Source organism: Nicotiana sylvestris, chromosome 5 (assembly GCF_000393655.2).
Source record: "Nicotiana sylvestris chromosome 5, ASM39365v2, whole genome shotgun sequence".
In the NCBI taxonomy this organism is placed as follows: Eukaryota; Viridiplantae; Streptophyta; class Magnoliopsida; order Solanales; family Solanaceae; genus Nicotiana; species Nicotiana sylvestris.
In genome coordinates, this window is record NC_091061.1 from 1,617,301 (window position 1) to 1,628,159 (window position 10,859).

The 10,859-nt window shown below is 36.3% G+C and overlaps 1 protein-coding gene across 1 annotated transcript; it reads left to right on the forward strand.

Moving 5' to 3' along the window:
* Positions 1-3,934: 3,934 nt before the first annotated feature.
* Positions 3,935-10,859, forward strand: LOC104214943 (E3 ubiquitin-protein ligase At1g63170-like). Its single transcript, XM_009764671.2, has 5 exons — positions 3,935-4,614; positions 6,836-6,955; positions 7,033-7,165; positions 10,136-10,300; positions 10,404-10,859. Exons 1-5 carry the CDS (start codon positions 4,040-4,042, stop codon positions 10,578-10,580), a joined length of 1,170 nt encoding a protein of 389 aa, XP_009762973.1. The 5' UTR covers positions 3,935-4,039; the 3' UTR covers positions 10,581-10,859.

A 10,859-nucleotide genomic window follows, 5' to 3' on the forward strand; every position in this document is an offset into this window, starting at 1 on the left:
TATGTCGCTTCGGAACTGACACAAAATGATCGTCGACGATACATTTAATACAATATAGTGCACAATATTGTAAACGATTGTGAGGATCGGACTAGCAGTCCAGACACTTGAAGATGTCGTACCATTTAGATACAAGTCTTAACCTATATGACTTATTTGGCTAAATCTATATGAAGATCCTTGAAGGATTGAAAATGCCCGAAGCATATAATTCAAAGTCTTGAGAAATGTACTCGATCAAATTATAAAGATCTTTGTACGGTTTAAAGCAATCTGGGCGCATGTGGTATAATCGCCTTAGTGAATATTTGCTGAAAGAAGGTTACATAAATGATGTTATTTGTCCATGTATTTTTATAAAGAAAATGGCATCAGAATTTGTTATACTTGTTGTTTATGTTGATGACATAAATCTTGTTGGAACTCCAGAAGAGCTCCAAAAGGCAATTGAATATCTTAAGAAAGAATTTGAGATGAAAGATCTTGGAAAGACAAAACTTTGTCTTGGTCTGCAAATTGAACATTTAGCAGACGAGATCTTTATCCATCAATCTGCCTATACAGAAAGGGTCTTAAAACGCTTTTACATGGACAAAGCGCACCCATTGAGTACACCAATGGTTGTTCGATCACTTGAAGTAAATAAAGATTTGTTCCGACCTCCAGAAGAGGACGAGGAACTCCTTGGTCCTGAAATACTCTATCTCGGTGTAGATGGTGTACTTATTTATCTTGCTAATGCTAACAAAAGTGGTGTAGATCATATTGGTAATGCAAGTTATTTATCCGATACCCATAAAGTTCGATTTCAAACCGGCAAGCAGGGAATGCATATGATTGAGATCAGTGATTCATTCGAGAAACATGTGGGTTGGAATGTGATAAAAGACCCACAATATTATACGGAGACAATGTTTCATGCATAGCGCTATTAAAGGGAGGATTTATAAAAGGAGAATAGAACGAAGCACATTTCACCAAAATTATTCTACACACACGATCTTCAGAAAAGTGGTGACATTGATGTGCAACAAATCCGTTCAAGTAATAATCCAGCAGATTTATTCACTAAATCTTTGCCAACTTCAACTTTTGAGAAGATGGTATACAAGATTGGAATGCGGAGACTCAAATATTTGAAACAAGGTTTTCATCAGGGGGAGTAAAATACGCGATGCACTCTTTTTCCCTTACTAAGGTTTTTCCCATGGGGTTTTCCTTATAAGGGTTTTAATGAGGCACCTAACAATGCGTCTTACTAAATATGTGTACTCTTTTTCCTTCACTGGGATTTTTTCCCACGTGGTTTTTCCTAGTAAGGTTTTAATGAGGCACATTATCTTTTAATGAACATCCAAGGGGGAGTGTTATAAATATATTATATTATGGATGTTCATTTAGTACTCCGTTGTAAATAAGCTTCCTGAAGAAGCTTATCCATATGAGACTCCACCGTAAATATGTTTATCTATTTAGTACTATATTGGAAATAAGCTTCCTGAAGAAGCTTATCACTTCGGTACCCGGTTATGGATAAACATTACCCCCAGTAGAAGTTTATCCATATCGGGTATAATAAGCTTATCTTTTCAGTACCCAGTTATGGATAAACATTACCCCCGGTAGAAGATTATCCATACCGGGTATAATAAGCTTATCCATTCAGTACTCCGTTATGGATAAATATTGCTCTCAGTAGAAGATTATCCATATCTGGTACAGCAGCAGCTTACACAACAGCTTGTAGCAGCTTACACAACAGCTTGTAGTAGCAGCTTACACAGCAGCTTATAGTAGCTTACACTGCAGCTTGTAGTAGCAGCTTACACAGCAGCTTGTAGTAGCAGCTTACAGAGCAGCTTCCTTTCTTCTATAAATAGAAGAGATTTCAGTTCATTATGTACATCAGTTTGAATTCGAATAATATATCAGTTTCTCTCTATACTTGTCTTTACTTTATAGTCTTTGTTTCGTAACAACTACCAATTTCAAGGGGAGAGAACATGACATTAATAACTAGGATTCACTTTATATGAATCGATATTCTTGTAAGGAGAGAGAAAGAAAATGAAAAGGCACGTGAAATTCTCTTTATCACTCGTAAGAAAGAAGATTATTTTGATACTTACATATATTTGATTTATATTTCAAAAGTTATTATATTTAATTTCTTAAATTTTTTAAAATCAGAGGGATGACTGCCCTATCCGTTACTATAGGGTAAATCTTTTTTTTTTGAGCTACGGCAAGTGCAACAATAGCTACTTTTAAGCCTGCTATTTAAAATATATACACAATTTATAATGTATTTAAAGATTAACCAATTCACCCAAACTTCATGACTAAGTATCCTGAATTTGGAAATTCAGATCTTAGTTTCCTGAATTTTTGAGTTGCTAATTTGAAATTCAGGACTAAATGTCATGAATTTTTTGAACTGCTAATTTAAAATTCAGGACATAATATTTGAACTTCTGGACATAATTTTCGAACTTTTGTATACGATGTCGTGAAGTTTGAATTTTGAGGTTAAAACTCTAGGGCGTCATGCCCTGAAATTTGAGCGAAATTGGCTAATCATTAGATACATTGTAAACTGTAAATATATTTTAGACAACATACTTAAAAGTGGCTACCCGGTGTCATTTCCACAATCTTAACCAATACCATTTGAAAGCATGAAAGTACACTTTTTAGGAATTTTTTTCTAGTCGATATACATAAATTACATACGGTTACAACAACAACAACAACGACCCAGTATAATCTCACAAGTAGGGTCTGGGAAGGGTAATATGTACGAAGACCTTACCCCTACCCCGAAGGGTAGATAGGCTGTTTCCAGGATAAATTACATACGGTTATACATATATATTAGGTCGGCCTATATATTATATATCCTTTGACTTTTAGTCTAGAATTAAGTTAATTCTTCTAATTTTTTTTATTTTAGATGAGCTACATGACATTTAAAGTAGTATTAACTTTATGTGAGAAAATGGTGGGAGTCAAAATAGTTCCATCTCTCTCTATATATAATATATAATGAGCAATTTTGATCCTATAGGTTTTGTAAAAATAAATATTTTTTATTTTTATTAAATATTTAACAAATTCTACTTGTTAAATGTTACTTATTAGAACCGTGTAATCCTGAAATGGAACTTTCATGCTGGAGCAAGAACTAGCATGAAAGTCGATCTATTACGACCAGCGCGGTTGTTCCTATTTCATTTTCTTCTTCCAAGCCCTTCTTAGAAAGCACTCACTGAGTTACTTACGGAATCTCAAATCTCAGGGCTCTTCTCTATGAAGAATGCCTCCTCGTTCTTCGTCCATTCCCGTTCGATGGAGAAAGAACTTCTTTCGGGTGTTCGGTCAGGCTTGCTTAGGCCGAGTAAGCAACTGAAGAAATTTCCCAACTTACAAGAACCTCCGTACTTCTTATGAGCCGGGATCGATCATATTCGCATTTCCACTATGTTTCAGCCCCGAGCAGCCATCGAAAGCAAAGAGATAACAAGGAGCCCATTTGGATTGACTTAAAAAAGTAACTTTTCAGCCGAAATAGTTTTTAAGCAAAAAAAGCAATAAATTGGGATTGCCCAACTTGTTGCTTTTGACTTATTTTAAGCGATTTTAAACTTATTTTAAGTATTTTATAACTTTGTCAAACACCGAAAAAAGCTAAAAAAAGCTTAAAAAATTGATTTGACCAACTTAAAAGCCATTTCAAACCGACTCAGGGATTTAAAATGCAACTTTTTGAGCTAGAGTTTCTCCTACTTTTTATCTATTTTTAATTAATGGCCAAAAATAAAAATATTTAAGGGACAAAAAAAATTAAAGGAAGAAACAGAAGCGTGCTACTTCTGGAGTACATATCTTTCAATATTCGCAGGCGCGTGTGGCCCAGAAATGCGTCAGCTAAGCTGACTTTCCTAATCCGACTTCGGAATGAAAACATTTGTCTGAAAAATCAACCCTATCTAACAAAACTCATTTCATCTCGATTTATCTCTTATACAATTTTCCGGCGATGTCCACGGCAAGAGTCGCCGCCGATGATAACACTTCTAACGCCGACGTTAGCCCCAGCAACGGCGGTGGCGGAGTTGATACGTCACCGCTTCTCACCAATTCCCGTAGCCAGCGTTCGTTCCATCGCCGTCCGAGCCTCCGAGGAGCTGCCGGCTTTCTACGGCGCGCAAGCAGCCGCCGGTTAATGCGCGAGCCATCGATGCGAGTTCGCGAAGCTGCCGCTGAGCAAATCGAGGAGCGACAAAGCGACTGGGCGTACTCAAAACCTATAGTGATATTAGATCTCGTATGGAACTTAGCTTTTGTTATTGTAGCAATCTCTGTTCTTATAATGAGCAAAAATGAGTCTCCTTCTATGCCTTTAAGGCTTTGGATTATCGGATACGCTTTACAGTCTGTGCTTCACATGGTTTGTGTGTTCGTCGAATATAGACGCCGATGTCAGCGACGGAATTCCTCAAGCAGCAGTGGAAATTGGAATAATAGAGAAGTTTCGAACTTGAGTTCGGAAAGTGATGGAGGAGAGTCGGGTGATTATTTACTGGAGAGGCGTCAAAACGAGGACGAAACTAGGTACTGCCGCTGTCCCTTTTTATGTGATGTTATTTGACTGAGCACGAACTTTAAAAAAAGAAATTATGTTTGAGACTTGTGTATGATAAATATTTTCAGATAGATAGTTATGCGATTAAAGGGTAAAATGAGAAGTTAATGTTAAATTATTTCTAAATGGAGTATAAAAAAAGTGTTATACTTTTCTGGACAAACTAAAAAGGAAAGCGTACCACATAATTGGGAAGTCTCGTAATTATCTACCATAGAGGTGTCAAAATGAGGTTGAAACTAGGTACTCATATTGTTTGACTAAGCATGAAGTTTAAGAAAAAAAGAAATACTTCTGAAACATGTGGTCTAGATGAGCAATAAATATTTATGTGACTAAAGGCTAAAATGAGAAGTTTAAGGTTAAATTATTTCTAAATATGAAAAGTGTCATTCTTTTTGGAACAAACTAAAAATGAAAGTGTGCCACGTAAATTGAGACAGAGGAAATAACAAAATTTTCAACTACTATTTTAATATTGTCTTCCATGATATATAAGATTATATATAACATATATATCGATGTTGACATTTAAACTGCATACCTGTTCAAACGCTATAATATAAAAAGGACTGAGGGAATATTATCATTGTTGGTAATTCTAGCTAGAGAATTTTGTGGATGCATGTTGATGAAACTCACATAAGAAATTGCTAGATGTTGTTTCTAGCATTAAGTTTGTTGGCTTTATGTTATTAATTGAAGTCTGAAGGTAGTGTCTGAAGAATGGTAGAAAGAGTGGTAGCCCTTGAAAATACTTTTTTTTGGTAACATATTGCCCGGGCCAGCTTGTGCATATTTCAACTATTCCACCGGGTACCTGCTACCAGCACAGTTACTGGATAACTTTACGCACCAAGGCTTAGGCAGGTGGGAAGAAACCACCTGGTGTTTTAGCCCTAGAAAAAACTTATAAATGAGGGATCAGCAAGTGGATGAGGATAAGTTGTGTCCAATCTAGATTTGGAAGGGTTTGGAATCTTTTTGTGTATTCAGATAGAGGTATCAACTGGTTGGGATAGCCAGAGTAATGCAGAAAAATGACATCTGGATTGTGGATTTATGACAGCTGCAGGTGTTCTTTCTTAGATAGCTTGTTTATGTTTCGCATGAATTTGGCTTTATTATAGGTAATCAAGGCATAAATCTGAAGTGTCAATATTGACCTCTTTGGTTAGAGAGGCACTAGAGGCTTCATTTTGAGCAACAATCTAATGGAGCCTCTCCTATTGGACTAGTGAGTTCTGATCAGTGTCTCAGATTGTTAACTGATTAAAGAAGTGTAGGTTCTGATCAGTGTCTCAGATTGTTAGACTTATACATAAATCATGAGTTGAATTGGCTAATTAACTATATAGTGGTATTGAATTAGTTAGTGCTATGTATTTTGGTATGCTCAAATGATTTACTGCTAGTTTCTCTTTTAATTTTGCATAAAGTCAAGTTTCTTTGGACTTGCTTTTACAATTGGCTCGGTTTGGTGCCGCACAGCAATATTTATCACTTAGTGTAACTCAAAAATAAACTTAATTCAAAACTTCTGGGGTTTAAGTGGCTGAAATGAGCGCTCATGTCGCTGATGCTTTAGTTTTGATTTGACGCAATAGGCTTACTGGCACGTTTGGGCAGTAATGTTCTCTAGGCTGCTGAACAGAATAGTTCAACATGAATCTCAAAGTTATTCAAACTGATACCAGCTCTGGAATACGAAGGTTGTTAAGCATGACTAATAGCCTGTTTGGCCAAGCTTTTTTGGGCCAAAAGTGCGTTTGGCCAAAAATTGAGGTGTTTGGCCAAGCTTTTAGAAGGAAAAAAATGTTTTTGAGGAGAAGCAGAAGCAGTTTTTGAGAAGTAGAAAAAAGTATTTTCTCTCCAAAAGCACTTTTCTGAGAAACACTTTTGAGAAAAATACACTTAGAAGTAGTTTTCAAAAGCTTGGCCAAACACTAATTACTGCTCAAAAGTGCTTTTCAAATTAATTAGCCAAACACAAACTGATTCTCCCCAAAAACACTTTTTTGAAAAGTACTTTTGAGAAAAATACTTTTCAAAATAAGCTGATTATAGAAGCTTGGCCAAACATGCTATAAATGGTTGAAACCCTGTTCTTTGTTTCTTATGTTTAGAGAAGAATAAAACTGCATGTCTGTGCCTAATAATGTATCGCTGATTCTTGATTTATTGTTTCAGTGTTGCCAAGCATCTGGAGTCCGCAAACACCATGTTTTCTTTCATTTGGTGGATAATTGGGTTCTATTGGGTATCTGCTGGTGGCCAAACTATGACCCGTGATGCACCTCAACTTTACTGGTTATTTCAAAACTAGGCTCTAGCTCTGCCTCATTTTCTTTTATTTGTACTTTATGTTTACGTGGTTTCTTTTTCAGGCTTTGTATCACGTTTCTGGCGTTTGATGTGTTCTTTGTTGTTATATGTGTTGCTGTGGCTTGTGTCATCGGAATTGCTGTTTGCTGCTGTCTCCCATGTATCATCGCAATCTTATATGCAGTGGCAGATCAGGTATATAATCGTTTTGTCGCATCTATTAACTGTCACGATTCACATCAATCGACTTCCTTTTGACATGTAATTCTCAAATATCAGTTCCAAAGCTATCTCAGTAGTGGAGGACCTAGATTATGGAAGGATTTGCTTGTTTTTGAATTAACAGTATATCATACATGTTTAGTCTTATACCTTTGTTCTTTGTTGCAATTGTCCATGCATTCTCAGCACATAACAATGTTCAGAGATTCTGAGAGTTCTATCTTATATCTTAGAATCTCAGTCATCAAAAACTTATACCTTAGAATCTTAGATGTTTTTAAGATAACCCCTTTGAATTTGTAGTTTTTTTCCGACAAGGTAAGCGGAATTTTATATATGGCATCCAGAAGATGCAAGGGGTATAAAAGAGAGTACATAAAAAAACAGTCAGCTATGAACAAAAAGGAGCTAAGCAAGAGCTAAAGAGCTGACAAAATCAAAAAACTTCATATGACAGTCATTGGGAACTAAATTATGCCAACTATACAACCATAGAAGACATCTAGCCTTAAGCACCATAGTAGGAGTTGATATCCCGTCAAAACACCTGCGATTCCTTTCTGACCAGACACACCAAAAGATGCAGGCAGGAACCATCTGCCAGATTTTCTATGATGGAGTTATCAACTTTCCAAAGAGACCAGCATTCATAGGCTTCTTTGATGCTATGTGGCATAACCCAACTGATGCCAAAAATAGCAAGGAACATGTACCAGATATCTGCAACAACTGAGCAGTGAAGTAGAAGATGGCTATTAGTTTCTAAGTGCGGAAGACACATGAAGCATCTGTTGACACTCAGAATACTTCTTCTGCTTAAATTATCTTGAGTTAATGCAAGATAATGGTCCATAAAAAATTCAAAATTACCCCTTTGAACTTGTAGTTTGCCCCCCATAAAAAATTTTCTTTGTATCTTCCCCTGCAAAGTATTAGTTATGTGTTTGCCACTGAGTATAATGTTATAGAAGAAGGTAGAAAAATGTGGGCAAATGGGTGGAATAAAATTTTTTAATGGTCCATAACCAAATAATGTTACTATTTTAATGTGTAATATTCACTAATCCATTTTGGACCTATTTACGGAAATGGTCACCTTCGATCATCTAATGGACTCTGGTTGAACTCTTATATTTTTTTTTTTGGGAATAATTAAAAATTTTATTTACAAAAACTGAGGAATATTTACAGCTCAAGGAGAAGAAGAAAAAAGGCGCTAGAACTGGACATGAAGCCCAGTTCCTAGTATATCAGTAGACCTCTATTTACCCTCAACATCACTACTCAATCTTAATAAAACTAGAAGGAGAAGTATTAAGCTTCGGGGGACACCCTGTTAGTTTAGGGATCAGACTAGCTCTGTAGTACACTTCCTGGATAACCATCTTTGCAATTGCTTCCTCTGATCTCATCTTGCTTTGAAAGATCCTATTGTTTCTTTCCTGCCACAAGTAATACACAGCTGCTGCCAAGGTAGTTCTGTATATGAGTATATCCCAGCACCCCCACTTTTGCCTTTGCAGTTTGCACACCTTTTCGGCCCATTGCAATTCATCTGTCCAGCGCATGTTGTGTCTGAAAATGCCCTGCCATTGTAGTAGTTGTGTCCAAATCTTCCCAGTTACAGCACATTCAAAGAACAAATGCTGAATAGTCTCATCTGCTGAATTACAAAGTGGAGATAGTAGACTTGTGTGAATGCCCCATTTAGCAATCCTGTCCCTAGTAGTCAACCTCCCATGTGCAGCCAGCCTGAGTATGAAGATCCACCTAGGGGAACCATGGTTGTTACATACAATTTTTCTTCAAGTTACTTTCTGGAAGTCCCCTTGTAGTCTCTTATTTGTTTTCGTCTAGTTATTATGCAAGATTATAAAAATTTAGGGAGGGGGATTTTCTCTTGATCTTTTGCTCTGTAATGCAGGCTTTCTGTATGAGTTTTCACCTTTTTGGTTCTACTATCATCTAACTTGATTAACTGTTGAAACTAAGCAATTTAAATATTGATTTCCCCCTCTTGGCTCCAAATTTTGGAAGTGTACAATAATACATAGTCTTGTGCATTTATTTCTTTTAAGTTCTTTTTTTGTTTGCAGTAGTTGGATAATATCAAATTTTAAGTGATTTTTTTTCTTAAAATAAATTACTCTATTTCATGAAAGAAACCTTCAAAATATTTGTGGTTAGGGAAAAAAAAACAATTTTATTTTAGCTTTTAGTAAATTCTGTGATAAACTGATAGTTTTGGCTTGAGAATATTTGGAAACTCATTAAAATGCATACTGTGTATTGTTAAAAAAAAAAAAACAGATTTAGCAGCATATTATGTTTTGGGGACAACTATTCCTTTAATCTGTTGTTGAGTTAGAGCTCCTTGTTATCCATAAAGTAAGGGAAAAAAAGGCTTTCAATTTGCAGTAACATATTGGTTTTTGTCAATATGGTTCAAAGAATTGTTGCAAGTTGTGTTAGATTATCCATTTGTTTGGGTTATTTCATACTTCCAAGTTTGGCTCAGAAACTTAAAATGCGGGAAGGTATGTGCAATCAGCCGTGTTGGGGATTTTTCTTGTGCAGCCTTTTGTCAAGACCTTTTAGTTCATTGCTGCTGTCTTTTAATTTCCTAATAAGAAAGAATTTCTCTAACATAGTACAATACCATATCCTCACTATATTGCTGAAAGGTAATATAGATGTGCATAATTTTAGATAAGAGTCAAAATAATCGAAAAGTTGTAGTGCGAATCTGTGCAACCTTGCGCATTTAAATACAATTGCGAATCTCTGCAACCTTGCGCATTTAAATACAATTGAAATTCCAACTCTTGCCTGAATCCCGTGACTAGTCAAATCAGATCACTTTCATTGGGATGGAGTCAATGCTTTTCTTGTCACCGGGAAGTTCTCGATATCTTTCTCATAAAATGCTTATCTTTGAAACAGGAGGGAGCAACTAAGGAAGATGTTGAAAGACTGACCAAATACAAGTTCCGGAGACTTGGTAACTTTGAGAAAGAGAATGGCGAGATTCAAGAATCATTTGGAGGAGTAATGGTTGAATGCGACACTGATACACCTACTGAGCATGTTCTCCCACCGGAAGATGCTGTATGTATTATAAAACACTTGCCTTTTCTAGGCCAAGAATTTTCCATTAAGCTTCTCAAACTCTCCTAGTCCTAGAAGTTACATATGTTCTTTACGTTTGCAGGAATGTTGCATTTGCATTTGTTCCTATGAAGATGGAGCTGAGCTGCGCGAGCTCCCTTGTCGTCACCATTTTCATGCAGCGTGCATAGACAAGTGGTTGTATATAAATGCTACCTGTCCTCTTTGCAAGTTCAATATACTCAAAAATGGAAATCAAAGTGGCAGTGAAGAAGCATAAGCAAGCCGACCACTTACGCGTCCCTCAAAGTAAAGATCTTGGTGTATTTCTAGGTGTTGGATCTCCTCTTGGACCTGAAGTTCTTCTCCAGGTTCGACTTTCAGGCAGCCCAGCACTTGCTTCTGCTCTCATAATGTTAATGTATAGGCTGTGAGTTTTCGTGTTCCATATATTATTTCAGTAGAGGGGGCAGCAAATTTGCTTTTACCTTATGTTTGGTTTCTTCACAGATATTTCTCACAAGCATAAGTTATGTAATCAAGTCATGTTGATGTTTAA

Bases quoted from the DNA above. Each gene is read 5' to 3' on its own strand.
- LOC104214943 (XM_009764671.2), top strand. From the start codon at position 4,040: ATGTCCACGGCAAGAGTCGCCGCCGATGATAACACTTCTAACGCCGAC. The intron at 6,956-7,032 runs GTTATTTCAAAA...TTTCTTTTTCAG, and splicing joins GATGCACCTCAACTTTACTG to GCTTTGTATCACGTTTCTGG. The intron at 10,301-10,403 runs GTATGTATTATA...TTACGTTTGCAG, and splicing joins TTCTCCCACCGGAAGATGCT to GAATGTTGCATTTGCATTTG.